A 27,512-nucleotide genomic window follows, 5' to 3' on the forward strand; every position below is an offset into this window, starting at 1 on the left:
GTAAACCTATTTTTAAAGAATGTTTGGCTTATCCGATAACTCGCAGTAAGTGTTATTTATTGTAGAAGTAAAAATGCAAACTACATTACGAAGTCTAGATAGTAAGAGTATTTTGTTCACATACGTCAGCATAGTATACTCTCCGACCGAAAAGCCCTTTTAAATTGGCGAATTCCTACATTTCATGGAATACCTGATTTGGGATGGAATGCGCCTAGGCAGAGCACGAGGCAACAATGTGAATGCCTCTGAGCTGCCACTGGACAATGTACCCTAATTAATTTGACTTATGTTTATAGAATTGGGCGCATTGTTTTATTTACCGAGGAACTAAAATCACTTTAAGTATAAAAGTTCTTGTGAATAATGAGAAAAAGTATATATGATGCATAGTGTGAAATTAACTTACGAGAAATTGATTCAGACATTCAATTCCTGTCATTTCATCTACCTACTAATCTGTATAAAATAAGAATTATCAAGATCGTCAAGAAGACTTTTCTTTAGTAACGGTTACTTATTCAGGAATTTGTTTATCTTTCCAGGTGTACCCGAGCCACGACATCACCAACATCGTGGAAGCCTCCCACTACGTGAAGGTCAGCAACTGGTGCAAGCTGGGTACCGGCAACGCGGCCAAGTGCAAGGTCACTCGATGGGTGAAGCCATTCCGCTGTCTTGGTACGTATCCATTACATCACATCATTACTCCGTAATTCGATAGGATCATCGGCTTACAAGGTGGCTTCCGAGTTCAAAAGGAAGTGTGTAACATTATTATTATTCAGTAGGCGACTAAGGTTGGATAATAAGGGTCGCTCCCAACATTACGCTATTACGTAGTGCGCTCGTGCGATGAAAATGAAGTACGAGATAGCTTGGGAGTTTTGCGATAGAGAAAATGGGGCTTATCAGTTCCATCTCTTTCAATCTCTTGAAATAGAAGATACAGCACGTAATAAAAAAAAGAAATAAGGCTCAATTTCCCAACAATAAAGCTATCACAGCTCTCCTTCTCAATGAATTAACTTTATAACTCGTCCTAAATCCGCATGCAATGCATAACTACAAAGAGTGTTTGGCGGCAGAAGGTCCATTCCAATCGGATGCGCTGCTGGTGCCTGAGAGCTGCCTGTTCGACCACATCCACAACCAGTCGCGGTGCTGGCAATTCGCGAGGTGGAACGCCACGGCCGGACGAGCGTGCGCCCAACGAGGACTGAAGCTCAGGACCTTCGCTATGCTCCTGCCTTGCGGAATCAGCCTGTTCTCTGGCGTTGAGTTCGTCTGCTGTCCTAAGCATTTCAAGGGTGAGTTAGAACAGTTTGATGATACAAAAAAATATGGGATTAAAACTAGGTTATAAACCCTAGCATGCATTGTAACTATATCGGTATCTAAATTCTTTCGCAAGTCAATACAATTTCCCTATTACGGGGACAATGGTTTGAGATCACATGTGAATTAAAATGTTGCAAAAAAGATACATTTAAAAATACACACAGTTTATTGAGATAGGTACTTATTTCAAATGTTTACTTTTTATCTTTTAGAAAACGTGAAGATGCACAAGCCCATGGATGTAGGAGTCCCCGTCAGCCCCGGAGGTGAGGAAATGCTGGCTGCCTCAGCGGCGATGGACGAACGTGATGACGACCTTCTGGATGATGATGATGCCTTGGATGACGATGATGATGACGACACCCTGAACCTTAGCGACGATGACGACGATGATGACGCTGATGACGGTGAGTTATTTTTACCATCACACAAAGCAATTTTCCTATTGTAATCCACATAAAAATATTTATTTTCACTCACACGTGGAAATTTGGAAATTCGGATGCATGCACTATACAAGAAAAGTACGACAAAAGGTCCGTGGACACAGTTACGATTGCTTTAAGCAAACACATTCAAATATAGGCTAGATAGTGAGTATGAACTACCTGAAAATATAAATAATTTTAATACATTTCCTTTTTCAGACATGGATGAAGACGAGGACGCAGATTTATCTCGAGACGATGACGCGGAGGATGATGACTATACGGACGGTGACGACAACTCGTGGCCACGACCTGAGACCTCTTCCCAGCCTTCCACCACCACCACATCTACCACTACCACTACCACCACTACGGTAAGTTGTATTATACCAGTATTAGATGCTAATGATACATTGCACTCGATATTAGATTACGTGATAGTTTTATGTGTTCAAGATCATTTTAGATGAATTATAAAATTCTCCAAAGATGATAGAGGTAATAAAGATAATGCCACTGAACAAAGGGCATGGTTTAAGTTTTAAGATCATTTAACGTAACAAAGAACCAACGATTGCAGATGGACGCATAAAGTTAAGAAGAAAATCTTACACAATTAGGTACACTCTGAACCAATTACACAAGCAATAGGTACCATCCACAAAGAAGACAAGACGCTTCTTATTCTATAGCTTGATAATGTTAATGTTAAGACTGATTGTTTAATGGTTTCCAGGCATCTTCCGCTACCTCCGACCCTTACTTCTCCCACTTCGACCCTCGCACTGAACATCAGAGCTACAAGGATGCGCAACAGAGGCTGGAGGAGACGCACCGTGAGAAGGTACAAACAAAAATTGATTTTAAGGATGAACAAATAAAATGTCATATAATATTCCAATCATAATCTGAAGATTATAAAGATTAGTGAGATGTTTGACATGATTCCATGCACACTAGATACTAAAGTAGGTATTTGGGCCAAAGTCCCTGTAAATATGTACATTAATGTGCTGATTGATATCGACTTCCCTTGGTAAATAACTCAATATGTAGCGACAGTTTATTCAAAAGCGTCTGAAAAGCCACCAGTCCACAAAGCTTACATTTGTTTATTTACTTGTTAGATCACCAAGGTGATGAAGGAATGGTCAGAGCTTGAAGACCGTTACCAGCAGATGATGAACAACGACCCCGCTGCCGCTCAGACCTTCCGCCAACGCATGACCGCCAAGTTCCAGTCCAACATTCAGGTACCATACCTACTTAATAGCTTCTAGATTCAATTACAATAGGCATGACAAAAAAAAGAGGTAATTAGTCCGTCTTTTAGTTAACCTTAAATTAATGGACATGTTTTTTCTTTTTCTCATAATCACACACATAGGACCTCGTGGCGGTACAAATCCCCAGTACCACCCTTTATGCCTTATCTCTTAATGATTTAACAACAAAATTAAATTCATGTTCAATCGTTTCTGTAAATCTAATAAGAATCACTGTATTTTAACCCTAACATCACGCCTATTTTTGTGACAATAACCAATAATAATGTGTTTTGCTTGACTGTAACTGCTTATTAATATATAACTGCTTGTTTTCATCAGACCCTCGAGGAGGAAGGTGTAGCTGAACGCCGCCGACTGGCTGCCCTGCATCAGCAGCGCGTGTTGGCTCACCTCGCTCAGCGGCGCCGCACCGCTCTGTCCTGCTACACTCGCTCTCTCCGGGATACTCCTCCTAATGTAAGTTATATACCTTCCCAATCTAAAACCAGTCAGGAGAAAGGCGCAGTCATACCATTAGTGTTACCCTTTCTCCTCAATATAAATATTACAAAAAAATATAAGTTATAAACATTCCTATGTATTTTTATTATATTATTCAACGTGTTTTCTATTTAGACTGGGAAATCATAAGCGGTTGGATCTCTAAAATCAGAGTTTAATAAAGTGATATTCTTCATTTGACTCTAATAGGAATTTTAATTCTATGAGAAAGGATAATCACGTATTTTATGAGAAAGGATAATAATAAAAAATCGGTAAAAAAAACTTTTAAGTCAAACGGTTTTATATCTTATGTGCACTGAAAACTAGAAAATAAAAAAAATTGTTACTTACCTGTCAACCTACGTAGGTGGTCTTGGTCATATTAGACTAAAATAAAAACGTGGGGCCCATTAACTGTTGCTGTAGTACTTTCTTCTAGAGGTATAATAGGTGTGGATTGCATCGACTTACTATAATCGTAACTGGAGATTTTGTCAATCAATAATCAGCCGTAGCGGCTTCACCAGCGAACGCCGAGCTCATGATCTACCAAAGTATAAAGATATGCTTTGCCATAGGTAGGATTTCAGAGGGGCCCCACGTTTTTATTTTAGTTTAATATGACCAAGACCACCTACGTAAGTTGACAGGTAAGTAACAATTTTTTTTATTTTCTAGTTTTCAGTGCACATAAGATATAAACCGTTTGACTTAAAAGTTTTTTTTACCGATTTTTTATTTTCTAGTTTTTAGTATTTAATGAAAATGCCTACCGAATACTCCTCATTCTATCTAGTTCATTAAGTGCATCATTATTACACGGTCTCTTAACTGATAATTTATTACAATCTAATTTTTTTAAAAGTAAATTTTTTTAACGACACCAAAAATCATCAAGTGACCCCTCCGTGGGTCAGCAGCGGTAAGAGAGTGCCAGACTCTTACTGACTAAAAATAGTTATGTTTCGTCGTAGGCCTTTTATGTACCAGGGCCACGGTAACTCTTTCGAACAATCCCGCAGCCCAAGCAGGCCTTGGCCCTGTTGGGCCCTGCTGGGGTTGCTGACAGTATTCTACTTGTGAAGCCCTTTCATTTGATACCCATATTGAGGGGGTTGTGGAAAAATATGTAATCCGCCATTTTGTGCCGGCGGCCATATTAGATTTACAATGTTATTGATATTACTATATTGTATTGTCATCGGAATAAAAGGTGTATACAAAATTTCAGATTAATCGATTGACAGGAAGAGGGTGTTTGAATTACTAAATTGGACCTAAGAATAAAACAAACTGGATGAGCTAAATAAAACCGTTTAAAAATTGTTATCAGCCATTTGGTAGCGGCGGCCATCTTAGATTTCAATTTTGCATAGTAAATTGTATTCTACTTGTTGAGACCTTTCATTTGATACCCATGTTGATGGGATTGACAAAACCTAAGTTGTCCACCATTTTGAAGAGGCCGCCATCTTGGATTTGAATTTTATATAGTACATTGTATTCTACTGGTTGAGCACTTTCATTTGATACCCACATTGACGGGATTGATAAAACCTACGGTATCCGCCATTTTGTACCGGCGGCCATCTTGGATTTGCAATGTTATTGATATTACTATATTGTATTGTCATCGGAAATAAAGGTGTGTACCAAATTTCAGATCAATCTGACAACAGGAAGGCACTGAAATTTCAATTTCTAAATTTGACCCAAGAATGAATAAATAATAAATAAAACAAACGGGGTGAGCTAAATAAAACCGTTTAATAAAACCGTTTAATAATAAAAACCGTTTAAAAATGCTTCAAGTTTAAGAGCTTGCGTTTGAGTCCCTAATGACTTAAAATTGAATCACCCAAAGAATCTGCCCATACTTCATTAAGTGTTATAAAACGCTTATATGACCAGGTTTAAAATTATCACGTCGCTTCGTCTTTCCAATTGAATCATCCAAATAATGAGAGCTATCTACATCTTACCTTGTATCGTTCACATCATCAGGCCCACCGCGTCCAGAAGTGCCTGCAGCGACTGGTCCGAGCCCTGGCTGCTGAACGTAGTGGAGCATTGGCTGCGTGGCGCCGCGCCGCCGCTAACGGACGTGAGGCTGCTGCTGCTGAGCGATCCAGTGCTGCTGACCGTCTTCAGGTATACATTCACATTTATCATTGCCGGGAAAAGGTGGCACCTTAAAATATTCCAGTAGTGGATTTTTCATGAGAAAAAGGATAGTTTTCTATTTGTTTACCTTATGATCTTGATCTAATATAGTCATGTTCTTTATAGGATGCCGACCGTGCCCTTCAACGTGCTCTCTCCGCTCTCCGCCGCCGCCCTCACCTGTATGCTAACATTGGAACTGCTATCGAAGATTACGTTCAGGTAAGCTTCGATATTTTGAACTTCCGATACAACATTAAGTATTAAATTAAAGTCATTTTTTTATCCAGTATTTATTTATTCGTCTCAAAAATGGAACCATCACATTCTCATAAATCTTTACATCACAAATGTTACTCTTGGTGACACAAGACAAATTCTAACATTCTAGTCGATGCAATCCAAGGACGACATGGCGGTCTCCCTGATGGCAATGACTCCTGAGGCTGAGGAACTGCTCCTGGACCGCATTGAAGCCGAGGTGCAGCGTGAACAGGCAGCCCGTGACCAGCTCAACGCCAAGCGAGACCAGCGCACACGTCAGCGACAGGACATCCAGAACGAACGAGTTAAGGTAAGCAATTGAAATGAAGAAATTGATTTTTAGAAGATGGATGGCATTGTGAGTCATGTGACAAAACCTGAACCTAAAACATTACTCCTGTTTACTTTATTAACCTTGAAAAAATTCGCGACTAATTTCAAAGAAACCCTAATCTAAAGCCAAATATGACCTTCCAGACCTCAAACGGCGTGAAAGAAAGCTTGGAAGCCGACGACGAAGCGAGCGAGGCTAGTGAGATCGAGGACATCTCTTCAAGCAGCACCCGCGGCCCCGTCCCTTCCGCCTCAGCCCCTCCCTCCGCGTCCCCCTCGGCGTCTGCCAGTGCGTCACCACTGCCGTCCGCGGCGTCCGTCACGCCACATGACCTGACCACTCATGCTGCCTTCTCACAGGAGACTACCACTACCGTAAGTATTTTAATAGGAATTCTGGTCTTATTTCGTCCAGAATGTTTAATTTCTTAGTATCCATCCGCCAGTGTACATATTGTTGATGTTTGAGAACATTTTCATGGATTGGATGGGATCATGGGAATATCATTTGTTATAGGAAATCATTACGAGCACGGTGACTGACGCCCCTGAGAGCGAAACTGCTGAGACCGGAGAGGTCAGCGAGACTTCCAGCCGACGATCCACCAGCGAGGTACGAAGTCCTTCCAAGCAATATCTAGATACTTTTAGTCATTTAAGATAGACAGAGAAGATTTTTGAAAGAAATTGCGAGTAATATATCTCTTGACTACCTTCACCGGCTACATATTTACTTGTCTGAGTTTAAATAAAGAATATCTTCTTCTTCTTTTATCCCGTCTTGTGACGGGGTCCGCTGGCCGTACCTTCTTCTTACACTTTGCTCTATCCAGGATATCTAAAGAATATGTTCTTCGTTTTGCAGACGGAAGGCGAGGGTCTGCGCGCGGCGCTGGAGCACGCGGAGGAGCGCGCGCCGCCGCCGCCCGCGCACGCGCTCAAGCACGAGCTGCAGCACTCGCAGCCTGTAAGTAGCATCAGCTTCTTATATCTTCTATAGTAACTACCACCATTAAGTCTTGTTAAGTTTTTGTCTTGAAAGAACAACAGTCATTTGATTTCGGTTCTCATTGAAAGTCCTTACAAAGGAGCAATGTAGCCTGACAAAAATTGTCCAAGAGGTGTCGTATTATCTCTTTGTCTGTATTCTGGGTTATAGTGGTCTAAATTCAAAGTGTCCTCTAGACTATTGCAAAGTAAGCCCAGGTTAGATAACAAGAAGTGTGGACGGGCTCCTCGACTTACTTCACCCAATTTCTGTCTCGTTATATTCCTTCCTCATTGGCTCTAATCAAGTCCCTCACCGCGGAACTTCAGTACGGAGGATGCTCTAAAAACACTGGCTTAGCACTTTTGGTAGCAAGAACCTTAACTTCAAGTACTTTGCTGAGGAACTTTAGTGTAGAGGATGCTTTGCAAATGGGATCTAGCTTATCACTTGAATCTTCAAAAACATCAATACATAAGGACCATTTGTTCTTCCAGGGCTACACAGTCCGTGGCGCCGGACTGGCCAACGGCCCCGGGTCAGCAAGCGCGCTGTACCCGGCGCTGTGCGTGGGAGGCGCTGCGCTAGCGGCGGCCGCTTGCGTGGCGCTGGCCGTCGCGCGTCGTCGTGATCGCGCGCCGCCCGCTCAGGGCTTCGTGCAGGTATGATGCGGATCTTAGCTTTTTTATGAAAAAGAATGATCTTCACAAAATGTCAGTATACACTAGTTAACGTTTCACTTCAGCAGCGAGAACAAAATGTTATTACCGTTGAACGTCTTTTGTTTTTCTTTGAGGTCTGCTAGTGTGTCACAAAGCTGAACGTGGCCATACTGAGGAATCAGTATGGTCAAAGATTGATCAGGATAACCATCGTGTGTCTCACTAGTGAATAAAAAACAAAACTTACATGTTTGAGCTGCTGAAGTGAAAATAGCTTTTCTATTTTGTCTGGGTACGGACACGTTCAGTGCCTTAAGTAAATTGTCTGAGATCTCTGAGATTATAACCTGTATGCCAATTAGTCATCATCAATCTAACAAGACTTATGTTTGTCGACAGGTTGAACAAACCGGCGCCGTCGCCCCCACCCCTGAGGAGCGACACGTAGCCAACATGCAGATCAATGGCTACGAAAACCCAACATACAAGTACTTCGAGGTCAAAGAGTAAATTCCCACCTTTTACCATCCCTCCTCTACCTTCTCCCTCCCCCTACACCCCGCTAGGAGTGCGAGGCTCGTCAAGTCCAGCCAAGTGACCTGACTAGTATATTTCGCCAGGTGTACTTTGGACAGGAGTGTTATTGGTTGTTGTGGTGTCCTTTCGGCCAATTCCTCCGTCTATTTCCTTCGAAGCTACACAAAAGCGTTCTAAACCTTGAATCTCATTTCTTATACTAATAATAAGTTTCTTCATGAATACAATGCTTATAGACGCTGCTTGATGAAGCCTCGAAGGAAATGGACAGACTTCTAAATTCTTGTGATGTGTGCTAGATGCCCCTAGAGACAGGGTGTTTTTCTACCCTACACCTTTATCTATTGTCCTCAGCGTAATTCTTTATGGAATGAATGTGTGTGAAACTTATATATTGTTCGGCGAGGCCGCACTCCCGGCGGGGAGGCCTTTTTGTTATAAACTTTCATTTAAATGAAGCTTGTGTGATTAGTGGGAATATTCGTTTGCGGTAACGCGGTCAGTCATACTGTTAAGGTTAGAAGTGATAACGGTTTATTTTTTGTTATTTATTTTGCACCAAAATATTTATTATTATTTTAAGGACTTAGATCTAAGTTTTTTGTCTAGTGTCCTAGAATTCATAAGTGTCACTGTAGTCGAGTTTTTTAAATTAAGTTTTTGATGCCGCTCCGGCAGTGGTGACGTCCGACGGACTCCTTGGTCCTTTGGTGCGTTTTGTTAGTCGTTACTCGAATGATCTCAGTTTTAGTCTGTCTATCGTTTAGCTATAGTTTCCCAGTTTGCTTCGTTGAATGTCACCACTGGGGCGAGTGGAACAAACGTCCATGGTACGCTGTGTATATAGGCTCCGCGTACAAATTTGAACCTAAATTACTTACACTTAATGCCCGCTTTCATTTACTTTTCTAACGTAGGTAGAACATAACGTGAATTTTATGTAATAAATGCGAAAATATATTTTAATAATTAATGTGTACTTAGCGATGGGACGGGCGGCATAGCCGGCGCGGGTGAACGATTTTCTATTCAGTCTTCGATTATTCTGAAACATTCCTTCATAATAATTTAGTAATGATAAGTTGTCGATGAATCTTTCTCTCTGTCATGGTCGCTACGTATACTTCCCGTTCGCCCGCGGGACAATACTCAAGTTCCCGACGTGGAGGACCGCCGTGTACTCAACGTGCGTTTTGTATTTAGTATCGACTCGCGCGACTGTTCCCGCATCAGTGGCGTCGTGCTCACATCTGTTTATCTAGTCAAGGCAACAGGGGCATCTATATTTGGCAGTTTTCGGCAAACGGTTGTGTACGCACCTTGGGTACGCGGTCGCGAGGCAAATAAGCTTAGTGAGTGTATGTACGGTTAATATATAAGTAGATGTACAAAAAGTAATACATTATATAGATGTTTTAGCGTCAGATACATAGATATAAAGCAAAATATAATTATATATCGCATTCGTCCGTATAAAGTAAGGGCTTGCGCTCGTGTCTAATCCCACGTACCACACTTAATGTTACGTCGTAGTTAAGATGTAATTCTGCCTCAGTATTATATACATTTAAGCTTATTTGTTACATAAGCTAATTTATATACACTATTTCTATTTGTTTACGGGCGTAGTGGCGTTACTACAAATGAAGTCATATCAGATCGCCACGGCGCTCTGTTGCTCCTATTTCGCTGCGCATGACAGTTAGCGTGAAGCGAGTATAGATGGCGTTGTTTACAAACTTAGTACGCGGTTTGGATAACAGATGGTGCTGTTGGCATCACGTAGCGAAACAGGTGCGAGTAGGCGCCCGCCCGTGCTTATCGTACGGCATTTACGTAAGTTACTCACTGTGTATAACGTAAGTTTAATCCCGCATCAAGTAACCGCTATGTATTTTTAATAATGATGGTAACGAGCCAACCACTTATTTTTTTAACAAAACTTTTTGCTCAAAATCAGCTGTTTCTCGTCGGTATAGGATGTCTACTTTCAATCGATTTAAATTTATTGTCGTTCGTCAACAATATTCGATGTTAGTAGTACCTAAAACCTGGTTTCCGTACCTTTTCCAATCACTGTTTCACGTATTTTAATAAGTATTCTACATAATAATAAATGGTTTGATGATTTTTGTGTTTACTGTGCTGCATTTTATTGTGAGTTCGAAGTTCAAATTGAATCAATAAATAGAAATTTAAATATTAGTGTTTTTATTGGCGCTATGCGCTGTCTACCCCCGCCACCTTTCCTTTTAGCAGATACCCTTCTTTATGTACTAGCTCTTTCCCGCAGTTCACCGACTACCCGAGGAAATACAATGCCAAAATAAAAGTGTCGTATAACCGTCTCTGAAGTATCCTATCTCTTAGATACTTACTAGACATATAAAACGGTTGCGGTCTGTGAAAGCGTGACAATATGGTGAAAACTTACTTATAATTTGAGAAGTTTAATAAAATCAAGGAAACAAAAATCTCATACGCCATTGTGAATAAGTATCCACCATAACTTATTATCTAGATACTCATTAATATAAGTAATGCCTCAACTTAGCAATGATAAGTGATAAGTTTTGTGCTTGTGCTGTGTAGTGTATATGTATTATGTGTGTCATCGTTTCATAGAAATCATCAGCACCATCATCATCATCTGCCGAATACAGGTGAGTACTAATACGAATTACTAGTATCTTTCACGAAGCCTCTGAAGTCCTGTACACAGTAACCGGGCACCCCAATACTCGTTAATGAAAATACATAGTTCATTACCATCTGCCTAGCCTTTTCCTGATGTAGCCGAGTACTAATGTTTTACAAGGAGACTGCCTATCTGACCTCCTCAACCATGGTTGCCCGGGGAACTGCCCCGGGCAACCATCCCCAGGTAGGACTGGTAGTCAAACTTACTGGCTTCTGACTACCCGTACGACTGCCAAAAACATTTAATGACAGCCGGGACATACAGTTTATCGTGCCCTCCGAAACACGGTACTTAATTCGTGTCCAAGATATACTGAGTAGGTAGGACTAATTGTCAGACTTAATAGTTTTTGGTCAAGCGCTGCTTAACATCTGGGCCCCGATTCTCCTAAGTTAATAATGGCAAAATCGAATAGAAATCGAATCGCAACATGATCGCAATAGCAGTTTTAACCATATCGGGCATTCTGCTACCTACTAATAAAAGACCAATCGTATTCCAACGACATTCGATTGGTTTTCGATTGGTCTGCTATTTTGGTGATTTTGGTCTATACGGTAGTTTTTTCTGCAATCATATTGCAATTGGAAATCATTTGCAGACAAAATGATTCATTATTGAATGACAGAAAAGGATAAAAACGTTTATTTCAAAGAAAAAATAGCGGAATGCCACATACGCTTCAATCGTAATCGATTCGGGATTGGATGTCAGTCGAACCGAGTCGAACGTGAATCGAATGTCGCTTAAGTAAAATTAGGAGAATCGGGCCCCAGATCGATCAGCCCTTACTGCTGTTACCTAGCCACTTACCACTGACGTGATCTTTTCCGCAGCCAAGAACTCTTACAGACCCTCAACTCCTATTATGTAGACAAAAATAATGACATTTTAATCCGCAATTGGAACTTACATATTGTATCCTACTATCTGCCATCTAGTGAAATAACCAACAACTTTGAAGCTAGGATGCTAGCACACGGCTTGATACGTTTTGTGGCACGGGGTGGAGGACTGGGAGAAGTAGCAAATATTTAATATGTTATCAAAATATTCTCACTATCGGCCTCATCTCAAAGCTCAAAGTCGCTCAATGAGCTATGGAGACGGCTATGCTCGGTGTTTCTCTACGTGATCGAATACGAAATGAAGATCCGTAGATGAACTAAAGTTACCGATTTAGTCCACCGGATTAGAAAGTTGAAGTGGCAATGGGCAGGCCATATTGCTCGCAGAGCAGATGTCCGATGGGGTCGAAAAGTGCTGGAGTGGAAACCACGGACTAGCAAGCGCAGCGTAGGACATCCACCAACAAGGTGGACAGACGACCGGTAAAGGTCGCCGGAAGACGCTGGATGCAGGTCCCTCCAACAGGTATCTGTGGAGATCTAAGGGGGAGGCCTTTGTTCAGCAGTGGACGTCCTATGGCTGAGATGATGACCAAAATATTACCGCAACCTTCCAGTTTTGTCATAATGTGCCACAATTACAAATTAATCAATTTTGTAGAGTAAGGTGATCTTCACACTGCCCCGCATCACGCTGCATCTTGCGTGTCGACGCACCTACGCGCGTTCCTGCGGGAGTGCATCGTGCGGGTTTTTCGCGCACTCACGCGCGTAGGTGCGTTTTGTAGATTCACGCACGGCGGCTTCCATTTTCAAATATACACGTCACGCCCATTCAAAATCACGCGCGGCATTGCGGGATTCAGTGTGCCATACCTTGCGTCTCGCCCCGCACCTACGCGCGGGGGTGCGTGTTTCTCCGCATGTATGTGCGTGATCCGCATGAACGCGCGTGGATGCATTTTCAGTGTGTTGGACTATGCGTGTTTTCCATACAAACGGAGATATTTCCATACAACGGAAAAAAACGCATCCACGCACTACGCTGCATCATGCGGGGCAGTGTGATAATCGCCTTACTTTTTAATATACGTACTATGTAGTACCTACTCACATATTGGATTTAAATGCACTTATGTAGCTCTACTCATCTTTAAAACTAAAATCATCCAGATATTTATTTTAATAGTAGCTTAGTAGTAATGGCTTGCGAATGGGCATTACCAATATTACCATTCGCTTTGGAACCAGCTGAAACTTAGGCGATTATCACCCTGCCCCGCATGATGCAGCGTAGTGCGTGGATGCGTTTTTTTCCGTTGCTTGTAAATATCTCCGTTTGTATGGAAAACACGCATAGTCCAACACACTGAAAATGCATCCACGCGCGTTCATGCGGATCACGCACTTACATGCGGAGAAACACGCACCCCCGCGCGTAGGTGCGGGACGAGACGCAAGGTATGGCACACTGAATCCTGCAGTGCCGCGCGTGATTTTGAATGGGCGTGACGTGTATATTTGAAAATGGAAGCCGCCGTGCGTGAATTTACAAAACGCACCTACGCGCGTGAGTGCGCGAAAAACCCGCACGATGCACTCCCGCAGGAACGCGCGTAGGTGCGTCGACACGCAAGATGCAGCGTGATGCGGGGCAGTGTGAAGATCACCATCAAAATTATAAACAGCGCCACCTATCTTCAGCACGCCAAACCAAATTATCTAAACCCTACCCAAATAATATTCTAAACCCGAAACTGATCCGACTTGTCATTACTTCAGATCTGTCATAGATGGCGCTACTAGTGTAGCCTGGACTATGCACACATTGACTGTGTAATTAACTTATTATTGCCCACGCTAGCTTTTACGATCGTTTCATATTCATGCGTCTATGATAGGATCTTTTTGTAAACAGTGTGTGTTTGAATTCTTTAACAAACTGTTGATATTGTAACTTGCACATCAGTTTACTTTGTAATAGGTATTAAATAACTGTACTTACCTACTTATTACCTACCTGTTAGGTTTCTTCAATGTTCGTTGTTGCACTTTCGCTGCTTGATTTCGAATGCAGTTTAGATTGTCGTTTGATTTATTGTGTGTTTAGCTTTATGATGAAAGAGACGATTCAAGGCCTGCACTAAATATTCTGGTACACATACAATTTAGAGCTACGTAATCAATGTCAACACTTAGATAGTTACTTACCTGGCAGGTAGGTATATAGTAGGTGTACATATCTAGATTCTATATAGGTAGGTATAGTGCTTGTAGTTGGTTGTCTATTTACATTTAAAGGTATTTGGTAAAAACTGATTTTCATTGTACATAGGTACCGTATTTTTTGTGGGTAAATACCTACCTAAGACGTTTTATCCAGTATATTATGGACAAAAAACATGATAATGTTGACGATATCACAAGGTGCCGTTACATTGTCAATTTTCCATGAAATGAAAAACAAAGGGATGAGTATTTAAAACAATTAAATTACTTTTATTAAGTTTGTATCTCGTACCTACCTGTAATACTCGTTTCTTGAAATTCCCGGCAACAGCTCAACTTATTATAAAATACAAAGAAAGAAGTAAACGATTCCTTTAAATCTTCGGCAATTTCTGAAAAATTACTGTAGTGAGTAATATTTATACCGAAAAACTTTTCATTATAATTTCGGTTGGTATAAATTAAACATACATACAAATTAATGGGTCAGTATTTTGTTAAAATGAACTACGAATAAAATGTAATGTCACTTAACATTCTCGGACCACCACACGCTCATAATTCAATTTCATGAAATGTCGACCAAAAATATTGTATTACCTATCTGCTGTTTATACAGAAACATCTAAATGCAAAATATGCCTACAATAGCAAACGCTGTGTAAGTATCTTATAATTAAAATAACTGATGTGAATCAAGATGTCAAAGTTGCAGGTCTGAAATGGGTCCGTGTTCTCCGAGGCACAATGAAGTCTCGCTACTCTAAGAAATAGTCACCCATCCAACGACTGTATGCTGCCAGCACAGCTTAATTTTACTAAAATAGCAATCCACACGATTTTTGTATAGAACCTCATGTACTTAGGTATGTGTAAACCTAACCTAACCTTTAACTTAATTTATCTTTGCTTATAAAGTTTATATTGCTATCTTTAACCAACACACAACTTACATACCTCAAAAAAATCGCGATTATGACCAGCATGTTCTAATCCTAAACATTGTTCCATGCTTATGGCGCTATCCCAACACTAAAAAATACGTTATTGAAAAAAAAAATCTATTATCTGTAGCACAGGAACTATCAACCTACCTGTGGCCCCAGCTGCGTGGGTTCAGTCGAAGTTCCAACTAAACTCCCGCTACTAACAGCTGACTTTATTTATTCCCGATTAAGTTATCAAAACTCAGTACACTGCTGTATGGAACACTTTAATTTAAGTAGGTTCTTTGTAGATTATAGAACTAGAAGGAGCTATTAGGATGCCTTAGAAAATGAGTGGAACGTTTTACTAGGTTTAGAATATTGTAGGACCCCATTAAACATTAAAAAGAAAAAATAAAAAAAAATAAAAATAATGTTTATTATCAAAAACGCAACTTTACATTGTGGTAGTTACCGTTGAGCCACAAACTAAGCACAGCTTGTATCTTGTGGCTCTGAGTGCTAGTTAATATTGCTTAAATTATAAAGTTACATAGGTACCAAATCTTTGGAGATGAAATAGTAAAGGAAATTATGAGCTAAGGATGTTGGAACTTAAATTGAGGTACATAATATAAAGAAAATGATATTAAAACTAGGTGAATAAATCGGGCTTTTATGCTAGTTTGGTGTGTATGTGAGGGCATGTGTGAATGAGTGTATGTGTGAGGTGAGAGAGTGTGTGGTGTGTAGTGTCGGTGTGAGAGTGATAGTGTTGATGGTGTGGGTGACTTTGTAGGTATGTTGATGGTGTTGGTGGCTTTGTAGGTACTACAGCAGAGCTTCGGTTTCGATGTAAGTCAGTTTTAGTAGGGCTGCAGTTATCTTCTTTTTACACATATTGTGAGTACAGTCTCTAAGGTCACAAATTCTGTTGACCTTGTTGTACGTGCTAGGATTTGAGTATTGGGTGCAACGTCTGGCTAATTCAGAGTTGGCATTAGGTAAAGGTATTCTAAAGATCCGTTTTCTAAGTAAGTCCTGGTAGTCGGCGCGTTTTTTGATGACGGCGTGAGTAGCAAGAGTTGCCATGAGTATAAATAGCTGTCGAACCCTTAGTACACGGAACTTTCCATACAATGTGTCTGTAGGAAATTTAAACGGTAGTTTTAAGGCTACCTTAATTAGAGCTCTTTGTGCTCTTTCCAAAGTTATGAAGGTGCTTTTTCCAGCACTCCCCCATATGCGTATGCAGTACTGAATGACGGATTGGCAGAGAGCGAAGTATACCGTCTTCAGTACGTCTAGTGGTGAGCAGTCCCTAAGTTTTTTCATGACCTGAATTAGTTTTCGGACTCTAGCAGACAGTGAGTAGATGTGTGCCTTATAGTTTAGGTGTTGGTCTATGATGACTCCGAGGTACTTAATGGTGTCAGTACGTGCGATTGTTTCGCAGGCGCAGTGTTGTTGGGAGTCATTATTTTGCGGTTGTGTGCACGAGTGTATTTTTAGAGTGAATGAGCGTGGAGGACAGGTAGAATTTGTCTTGCAGAACGTAATGAACTTGCTTTTGGTTACATTTAGTGTCAGTAGATTATGGTCTAGGGATTGTGCTATCTCAGAAAGTCCGCGTTCAGCCAGTTCCCGTACACAGTCCCAGGACCTTCCATGAAAGACAATGGCTGTATCGTCGGCGTATGTGACAATTTCGGCACCGTTAAGGGGTAGGCTTACTATGTCGTTTATGTAAAGTGTGAACAAGGTGGGGCCCAGCGTGCTGCCTTGAGGTACTCCATAATTAATTGGAAGGAGTTTACTTTTATGTCCACCTATTTTGACGTATTGCTTACGGTGTGTGAGGTAGCTGCGGAACCATTCCAGTGTGTTGCCCCTAATGCCAATGAGCTCGAGTTTTTTTAGTAGCAGTCCCGTTGATACCGTGTCGAAAGCTTTTGCCAGATCGAGGAATACACCAATGCAGTATTGTCCGTTTTCGATATAGAAGGAAACTCGATCTGTCAGAAGTGACACTGCGTCTTCGGTGGATCTGCCTTGTCGGAAGCCGAATTGCCGGTCTGAGATGATGTGATTTTTATCAAGATATTCTGTGAGTCTTTTGTTAACTATTTTCTCTAATATTTTTGAGACTATGCTTAGGAGAGCTATGGGTCTGTAATTTTTAGGGTCGTCTTTAGATCCAGTTTTATAAATGGGGGTCACGGATGCCGTCTTCCAGGAATCTGGAAAGACACCGGTTTCTAGACTTAAATTGAATATGTGGGTTAAGGGTTTGATAAAGCTGTTGATGCATTTAGAGAGTAAGTAAACTGTGAGTTGATCGGGACCAGGTGCACTGTCTATTTTTAGATTCCGTATAATGTTGGTGATTTCTTCATCGTCAGTAGGACTCATAAAGAATGATTGTGAGTTGTTTTGTTGTGACCGGTAAGAGTCTATTAGTGTGTTGTGTGGTATCCCGAGTTTGTTGAGGATTTTGGCTGCGTGCTGTTCTCCTACGTTGACAAAGTGCTGATTGCAGATATCAAGTGCTTGTGTGGGGGAGGTGCTAGATGTAATTAGTTGTGTAGCGCTGTTTTGGGTGCTCTTGTTTCCGCAGATGTTTTTTATAGCCGCCCAGAGTCTTTTAGGGTTGTCTTTATTTACGTGTATTTCCTTTTTGTTGTGTGTGTTTTTAAGATTGCGTAGCAACATGTGCAGGTAGTTCCTATAACGTGTATAGATTAGGCGTTTGATGTCATCACTAGGGTTAGCTTTGCATTCTAGATGTAGTTTGTCACGTTGTCTCATGCATCTTATTAAGCCGGGTGTGACCCATGGTTGGATGTTAGCAAGTTTCCTGGAGATCTTTATTTGTTTTGTGTGCTTGTTGATTGCGCCGGTGACAATATTGTTAAATATTTTTATCGAGTTATTGACGCAGGAGGAAGTGTAAATGGGTTCCCAGTCGGATTGGGCGATCTCGGCATCAACAGCATTCCAATCAGTTTTAGTTTTCCAGCGTTTGGTTTGTATCGCGTTCGGCTTAAGATGTACACTGCACAGCGCTAAGTCATGGTCCGTGATGGAGAGGTTGCAGACGAGACCGACTGCAGTTGCGTTGGTTTTAACAAATATGTGGTCAATACATGAACCGCATCTCGTAGGAGCAGTGATCGCAGGAGTCAGGTCGTGTGAAGCCATGAGACATGAATAGCTAGAAGCCTGGTTATTTTCTAAGTCTATAATGTTAATATTAATGTCACCAGCTACTATGATTGTTTGCTTATGTTTTAGATCTGAGAGTATAGTGTCAAGGGAACTGAAGAAGGTGTCTGCGTTAGTAAAAGAAGGGGAACGGTATATTGCTAGAAGTGTAATGTCATATGTGATGTTTAAGAGCAAACTGTCAGCGTCAGCTAGATTGGCTTCCGTACTAGTAACGTTATTCCAAGCTGTTCTGATGTAGGTAACAATACCTCCGTTTTTGTTAACTTGGGATGAGGTTCTGTATATGTAGTACCCTGGCATTTCTTCTAAGATTGTGCCTTCACTGAAAGTATGTAGGTATGTACCTACTTCAAGTCAAACAACCGTGAAGCTCAAATTGATCAGTCTTTGGTCTTACGAGAATTGCATCTTGCCTATTTGCATATTAAACACTTATATTGAACCTCAAAACAATGAATAAAAAATGCTCTATGTACAAAGTTACAAAAAAGAAAATAGTACCTATAATATAAGAAAAAGTAAAGACTATCTTCACTTGCCAAGCAGCAATGCATGTTAAAAACAAATGCAACCATTTGTCCGAGGCACCATCAAACAAACATCAAATTCAACTGGTGCCATACGATCGCACTACCTACGTACACACACACACACACACAAACATACGTACACACCCACACATAGACGAACATAGTTTAGTACATACATACGTATAAGTATTCAGTATGTAAGACGATTTGTACGATATTCTCGTAACGGTTGCGCTAGCTTCGATTTGAAGTTACGCACCGTAATACCTACTAGGCGACCCGATTTCAGATTGCTAGACAACTTTGTATATGGTTCAAGATGCTTAATTGTGCATACAAGTTATTATAAATATTCTAATCATTTAATTTTAATTGGCCTTTTCATATGATGAAAATAGGTAATGACAATAACTGCAATAATATGAAAGTTAAGTCTTTTTCTTCAATGATTTTGAAAGAGTCGTAAAAGGATTTCTATAAGCCGCAATCAACAAAGACATCTTACCACCTGCTTTTAACAAAACACTACTTCATTATTGTAGTTCAACAACACAATGATTTGCCCAAAAAAACAGATCAACTAAATAAAAAAAAATAGAATAAGCTATAGAAAAAGCTTTTTGCGTGAACAGAATATAAAATGAAAATATAATTTCAGCGCATTCTAACGGACCGATCGCTGTGAATTCTTTATTCAGAACCTACGTTGCATACATCCAATTATTTATTGAGGCTGAATGTAAAAATAAACTGGCGAGCACTGAAACCATATTACTTAATATGGAGTGAATATCCGATACCTCCATCTCTCATTATGAAACTACGGACGTAATTATTGAAAATGTGCCTTTTTAATGTATGTGTATGTACTTAAGTATTTGCTTTTAATGCATATTATTGGTAGTAGTACAACATTAAAATTGTCTGATTGATAATTAAGCAATAGGATATCTACGATATTTACCACAAGTAATTAAATATTTAGCATTTCTTTCGCCTCCAACAGGTATCTGTGGACATCTAAGGGGGAAGCCTATGTTCATCAGTGGACGTCCTATGGCTGGGATGATGATGATGATGAATTCTTTTGGTGACCAATTGTTTACTTGACTCCGCCAGCAGTTTCACCTGTGTCCCGTGGGTAGTAGACCACGGTCTCAGATAAAAAGTAGTTTTTCTCAATTCTTAATTATCTGAAAGAATGTTTCAACAAATTGGACCAACAGTTCCTGAGATAAGCGCGTTCAAGCAAATAAACAAACCAACTCTTCAATTTAAACATATACAATAACAATATATAGCGCTCATAAAATAAACTATTTTTAAAGATTTATCGCTCGATCGATATCGTCTCAAGTGAATAAAGCTCTGCATTTTCCCCAACCGCTGAAAGAGGCTAATAATTTTGTTATTATTTCCAAGCAATTTTTTGTAGAACAATTCTGCCTAAATTTTATAATGACCCATAACTAGATGCGTCATAATAATTCACAAACCGCAATCGTCGAGTAAGTGATGATTCAGGTCACTTAGAATTTGCCTACAAATAATTACGGAATAATTATTTTTTATCAGTGTCAAGGTGCCTTACGGGGCCACATCCATGATTTTGTAGAACTAAATCTTTGGTTCCCACGAAGTTTACATAGATGAGTAACATGATGTAAGTTATTTTTTGAGAACATTAAGTATACTTTTTGCCATACACAACTACTAAAACTTTTATTAAGCCTTCCTTGATACTTAAATCTATCATGCTGTGAAATAGTTTTCAAATTCGGATCAGCAGTTACTGAGATTAGCGCGTTCAAGTAAACAGACTCTTCAGCTTTGTAATATTTTTAATATATTAGTATAGAATTATAGATATTGATATGAATGAGACCTAGGTACTAACTAGGTACTTAAACTAGGTCTTCAATTACAAATCCGCTTTACAAGCAATCAAGTCCTTCGCTTAAATTCAAGATAATTCGTGATGAAGAGTGAAAGGTATCAAGGTTCCTATTAAAACATGTTCTTCATGTACCAAGCTTGAAATGACAAGCAGTTAACACTATACTACTTCTTCAGTATATGGAAATGTCCTACTTTATGAGCACACTGTAGACTTTTAGTCGGCCGGTAGTTTGGGCTTACAAATCAGTATGAAGATGAACGGTAGTACGCACATTACTAAGATCAGGTATTTAGCTAGTAGCAAACCGACTAAACACACACATCAGAAGCAAGTAAGTCTGACACCAGTTTAACCAAGGGATATCGGGTTGCCCGGGTAACTGGGTTGAGGTGGTCAGACATTCAGTCTCTCCTTGTAAAACACTGGTACACAGCTGAATCCGGTTACACTGGAAGCCGACCCTAACATAGTTGAGAAAAGGCGCGGGAGATGATGAGACCGACTAAACACTTTGATTGAAGTCTCTTTCAAGCGAACGATTCTCTTTAAAAATATATTTATTTTCGGGCCAACTGTCGGGCGACTGTTTAGTCTTTTGTGTGTGGGTACTCTAATTCGCAATAATGTCCATCAGGATTGAGGAGCCACTTTTTGTATCTTAATGAAATTTTGTACATATTTAGTAGTAAGTTAAAAAGTATTGTAGGCTCAATCTTGGAATTTGTAGTATAATAGTTCAAAAGTTATATGAAGACAAAGGTGGCTCCTCAATCTAAATATTTGGACTGAGGAGCCACGTTGGAACACAGAAAGTATACGATGTACATTCTTGAAAATTTTGTATGATTTAGTAGTAATTGAGCGCAATGCGTACTAAAAATTTAATTCCAGTACCTTTAATATTTAAGAAGATACAATACTTTTAATGTGGCACCTTAACCCATACAATGAAAGTGTGAATTCCCATGAATCGTAAGTGGCAAATTCAAATGACACCCCATAAACATTTAGTAGTAAGTGTGTCTGAATTTGTAGTACATAAACAAAGTAGTAAAACTGAGTGAATTTTGTATAAAAACGTATTTTAAGTGGCTCCTCAATCCTGATGGACATTCGCAATATACCACAATGTGCGCCTGTCATCTCCATTTCTCTGTTTGCAAGAATTTTGTGCATTTCGCTAACAAGCTTCTGTGTAGTTATTTCTCAGTATTAGTTTTTACCAGATGGCTTGGTGTGGGAGGAAAAACTGCTTTGTAGTTTTTAATATTTTGTTTTTAGAAGGGCTTTATATTCTATGTAGGTATTTAATAGCCAGGCTTGATACTCTGTGATCAGATATTCCTTATTTAAACAAAGCCGGAGTTTTATCCTACTTTCTATACACTTCCTTATGTAGACTTGTCCTTATTTTGTGTAATTCCGAGTCCTATCAAGCCTTTAAATTTTATGGCTACATCTTAATAATTACAATAATTTTAGGTAGCTCAAAGACACGGACCTTCTTTTCATTACATTATGAATGACGTAATATTTGTAATAAATGAAACTGACCGTCTCCCCTCGGCCAGTTCGTCCCAGCTTACCATTGTACGTTCTTGTATCATCTCACTAGGGGCGTCCCACGCTTCGTTTACCGATTCGCAGTCTCCATTCAAGGGCACGCTGTATCTCTACAGCTAGAAATGACCAAGAAATAATATCTAGGTACCTTGAACAATGAAAATAATATCACAGAAACATTCCGAGAGCTTCTACTGACCTAATTGAACATAGTGCTCTAGAATTTCACCACAAATCCCTGTTTAGAGGAAAAGAGACGCAAAATTAAACTAGAGGAATGCAGGAGCTTAATTTTTTACTGCTCCTTTTTACGGCACAAACATAACTGAAACTTTTCCGACTTCAAATATTTGAATTCGTAAACGGAATAAAATAGAAACAAATAAATAAAACGCATTCGATATTCAAACTAAAATTCACAGTTCAACTGTTTATACTAAACTAACATACGCAATACTTGACAAACGTAGCCGTGGGCTAGTTCAATAGGTATTAATTATGTGTGTGGATCGTCATCCGAGCCTTTTCCCAATTAAGGCTGGAATTACATTATTCTGACGCAGACGCCCAGATACATGTCTACCGCGAAATTGTACCAATTTTGTGCACCAACATTGGTCATACGTGTTGGTGGTAAATTTGTTACGTGGCCAACGTTTTGGGCCAAAAAAATGTTTGTGGAAGCGAATATGGGCAGAAGCGATGATATGAAAATGTTTTAGTGCTTTTCTGTTTGTTTTTGTCAATACGTTACGGTGCAGTAAAAGATTGTTTGCGCTTTAATCAACGAAGCCACTGCTACTCTGACACATTCTAGTACTCTGCATGTACAGTTAGAGAGAAAAATAGTCGTGTACATAAATATTGTTGAACATAATGTTCGTAATAAATTGATAAGTAGGTAGGTATGCCTAGAATTACCTCCTCTCCGCTATAGAGTATAGTATAGAGCTATAGAGTAGCTCCGTCTACTGGACCTTATGTCTTCTATTAAATGAAACTCTTCATGGACAAATTAGCTTGAGTTCCTTCAGGTCGATCAATTATTTCAGCCAAGCAAGCCAATTATAAAAATCTACTTATACTACTTTCACTGTTTTTAAGATCAATATTTAAATCGCTGTCTGGTTATTGACTACTTTTGGCTTTATTACCTTAAAACATATTGATATAACCTCTACAATACCTATTTGAACACACAGAAAATATCAAATATAACGACTTTTTCGACGATTGAAAAATGTTTTACTAGTAAGCGATTTATTTCATATAGGTAGGTACTGTATGGAAATCCTGCTAGGTACATTGGTAGTTTAGGTATGTTTTATATTTTTTACTAATCGCTACACCATATGTTTTGTTATTCAATTTTTATTTTGAATATAAAAGTATTGAAATATTTAACTGTTTTTGCATAACACAAAAAAAATGCATTGCTATTCTGTAACTACGCAGAATTATCGAATCAATACAATAGTATAAAATATTGTATGATACTGCAGTAGAAGTATTTGTATTTATGTCTCATAATCTGCAGAAAACTAGTTTAGTTATATTATATTAGTATTTCCTAAGAATACTTATAGGCTTTTCAGTACTAACTGAAGTTTTCAACGAACCGTCTTTGTTTACTGAAACCGCTGGCGGAAGCTAGTATCAAAGTAAGAGTAATCGGCATTACAGAACTTAAATACTCAAGCACAGAAAGACGTCGAATTATATGAGGTACCTTTATAACCATGTGCCAAACTACGAATAAACAAACATAACTACTTATTACTATGTATGCTATGTTATTAACACGTCAAAAGCTGTTAAAATATGCCAAACATTATAATACTTAAGTAAGTTGTAATACATTAATGACTTATGATTATTATCTTACAATTATAGTCAAAGGTCATATCACTGATCAGTGTCAGGGAGTGATGCATTCCGATAGATATTTGTTTTATTATTTAATAATTTAAATATTTGCTTTTTGTTTAGATACATTCTTAAACTTCATTAACAAATAATGTCTAATGAGTTTCAGAAATCATTCAGGTAGTCAGATAATCAGAAGTCAGTCACTCTTAAACCAGTCTTTACAAGACGTAGGTATCGGGCAGCCCGAGTAACTGGGTTGAGGAGGTCAGATCAGCCAACTCGAAAATACTTGGAAAAAGACTACACTATTGATATTTCAGACAATTATAATTTAGTGTAAGTACTTTTAAAGACTACTGAGTTACTCATTTGCAAAAAGGCGAAAAAATAAATCAATTTAACTAAAAGAATTCCAGCAAATTTCCTTACCTTAATAAAAACATAATTAAAAATCATTCAATTAGATCATAAGGTAAAAGATTCACGTTACTAAACGACAATGTTCATGAATCATTAATGTCATTGCCACTTAGCAACTGCATTAATTGTATTACATAATAATTAGCTTAGTAACAGAACATAAGTATTTAAGTAAGTAATATTGCTGAAGGAGTGTTTTACGATGATGTAGGTATTAGTTTTGAAGATAAACGCAGAATAACACTAATTAACTGATATGTTTTGTTAAAACGGCTGAACGGATTTTAACGAAACTTGGTTCACATTCTACATTAAAATATCATACAAGCAACTTTTTATCACGTTGCGGGAAATTGTTTATTTATTTATTTAATTATTTATTGCAAAATGTATACAGATGCATCTTATGCTAGGTACACATTACCCTGTTAGGGCGCAGCAAATTAACTTAAAACTAAAAGTTATTTATTTATGTTATAATTATGACTTAGTCTATCCAAACTAATATTATAAATGCGAAAGTAACTCTGTCTGTCTGTCTGTCTGTCTTTTCTTCACGCCTAAACTACTGAACCGATTTGTGTGAAATTTGGTACAGACATAGTTTGAAACTTGAGAAAGGACATGGGATAGTTTTTATTACAAAAAAAAATAAAAATAAAATTATTCCGGACATATAGCGCCATCTATTGGTCAAATCAAAAATCTGCTGGTAGTCACTATTCCACGCGAACGAAGTTGCGGGCAAAAGCTAGTATACATATTACATATATATTACATTAATTTATATTATTAGTATATATATTACATTAATTTATAAGAAGTTAACAATATCTAGAAATAATTATTAGTTACGCTTAAATCTACAATATCAACTTTTCCGTGGAGACGCGAATGAAACCGCGGGGAACCTCGTATACGTATAACTCTGGGTCTCGTTAGCAACAAGAGATAGGTACGCCCTTCGTTTCAAGCCATAGGTACTGAATTATTTAAAACCCGTACCGGAGTCACACAACTCATTAATACTACTCCGATTTCCACCTTAATAAGACAAATCTAAAACACTATTCCACACATTTGCGAAATCAATTTATTTCCCGATCCATTAAATCACGTATTGCTTCAATACTTATCCTTGGCCAGTTTTGTTAGACCTCTGCCGTCCCCTTCGAGTGCATTGTTCAGAGTAGTCTTAGGAGCATTTGAATGGTATGTCGGATGTCTTCATAAATTGGTCGACAATAAAAGTTACCCCATGATAAGTACAATGCATGGTGCAAGGGGCTGCTACCTACCCACGGATTAAAGAAAGATGAGCGGATATGCCGTAATGCAGGTAGGTCAAGCTTTCTTCTAGGTCAAATTCGTACGGTGGGCATGACTAAAACGATCAGTTGCGAGTGAACTAACAAGGCGTTCGGATTCTTTGAAACAAAAATTTTTGGCGTATATTTTTTCCAGAGAAGGCATATAAGAGCGGCGCTAGTAACGTTTCTCGTCCCCCACTCAGCCGCATTTCGGCGCGCTTCTTTCTTAGGAGATTTTTCGCCATAGCACCTCCGCTATTCATTTGGTTCTCCATGTAGCTACCCTTACGGGAGATTATAGGGGACTGTCATACGAGGAAATAGTGTTTGGAATCACTTGTGCGATGTATTTGTTGATGCGGCGCGTGATGGAACCGAACTAATGGTGTATCGTGTAATGGCGGCTGTTTGAGTGGAAACTTGTGGCACACTTGCCGTGTTTTTGAGATAGATACGAGGTTTAGATGTACAGGTATTTCAACTGCAATCTATTAAAAGATTAAGGTGCACAGGTTTTTCAATTGTAAGCTATACTTAAATTAAAAAGCTGAAGAGTATGTTTCTGTGTTGGCAAACACGCCAACGCCATTGGACGCGCTAATGTTAGGAATCACTGCTCCTTTAAGAAAAGAATCTGTGATAGATAGCCCATTTACAGAGGAGGGAAAGAAGTGCCTAGTTCGTAACTAGTAATACGATCCCACAGTAAAATTTCCTGTTTTCAAAGCAATTTGATTATAAAATAAGTATGTACTTACATAACTATTTAGTAAGTTCATTGGCTCTATTCTATGGAAACAAATTAAATTTTACCAAACTAGCTTCATATTTTTAACTAATTTTCATCAAGCAAGTGTACCTTGCTATTCAAGTATTACTTTACTCGATTTCGTTACAAGATTGATTGTGCTTCCAAAGCAAAATATAGTAGGTATATACCTCTATATGTTCACAGTCAGAAATCGAGCTTCACAAAGTACGGTCGCGCTGCCCTAAGACAAATCAATAAACACCGTATTTGTCAAAATCGTTTTTGCTTAGCCCCGTTGCTATATGTATACTCACTATAGATATAGAGTGGATTTCGTGGATTTCTATAAGTTATCTATCCTTTGTTCTCCGATTAGGGATTGAATTTTGTCTTGAGCTCCATATAGTTATGTTTTCTACCTCTAATCGCAAAACATCGAATGGATTTGTTAAATAAAATCTGCAAAACCCTATGTCGAGGCATTTCAGGAAAAAATATAACATTTTTTACTCTTAACACAGGTGTATAGATTCAACACAAATTCAGTTTATCCTATTTGTTAAATTAAAAAACCCTAGTAGATAAAGAAAGAGAGTAATGTAATTAGTTATATCACAGGTTATAAGTACATCATTATTTAAACGAATAATATAAGAAAAGTAAACAGAAAAATTGTTTATTTACACACCATTATCGTGACTCAATGCATTATTGGCGTAAGGTTAATACAGTCTTAATTCCTCCGTGTA

The 27,512-nt window shown here is 39.0% G+C and overlaps 1 protein-coding gene across 4 annotated transcripts in view; it reads left to right on the forward strand.

The window, feature by feature from the left end:
* The window catches only part of LOC110384524 (amyloid-beta-like protein), a 121,315-nt gene extending 110,627 nt beyond the window's left edge, over positions 1–10,688 (forward strand). Inside the window, exons 3-17 of one of the 4 annotated variants that reach the window (XM_064038409.1) lie at positions 546–681; positions 1,089–1,310; positions 1,554–1,748; positions 1,989–2,143; positions 2,506–2,613; positions 2,897–3,022; positions 3,377–3,514; positions 5,546–5,692; positions 5,831–5,926; positions 6,111–6,278; positions 6,446–6,676; positions 6,819–6,914; positions 7,167–7,268; positions 7,787–7,951; positions 8,351–10,688. In XM_064038409.1, coding sequence (XP_063894479.1) covers positions 546–681; positions 1,089–1,310; positions 1,554–1,748; positions 1,989–2,143; positions 2,506–2,613; positions 2,897–3,022; positions 3,377–3,514; positions 5,546–5,692; positions 5,831–5,926; positions 6,111–6,278; positions 6,446–6,676; positions 6,819–6,914; positions 7,167–7,268; positions 7,787–7,951; positions 8,351–8,461 — 2,196 coding nt within the window. In that variant the 3' untranslated portion in view covers positions 8,462–10,688. Of the gene's footprint in view, positions 1–545; positions 682–1,088; positions 1,311–1,553; positions 1,749–1,988; positions 2,144–2,505; positions 2,614–2,896; positions 3,023–3,376; positions 3,515–5,545; positions 5,693–5,830; positions 5,927–6,095; positions 6,279–6,445; positions 6,677–6,818; positions 6,915–7,166; positions 7,269–7,786; positions 7,952–8,350 lie in introns of all 4 variants that reach the window. The other 3 variants (XM_064038410.1, XM_064038408.1, XM_064038406.1) reach the window with 3 other exon arrangements.
* The last annotated feature ends 16,824 nt before the right edge of the window (positions 10,689–27,512 follow it).

This window comes from Helicoverpa armigera, chromosome 16 (genome assembly GCF_030705265.1).
Source record: "Helicoverpa armigera isolate CAAS_96S chromosome 16, ASM3070526v1, whole genome shotgun sequence".
NCBI lineage: Eukaryota > Metazoa > Arthropoda > Insecta > Lepidoptera > Noctuidae > Helicoverpa > Helicoverpa armigera.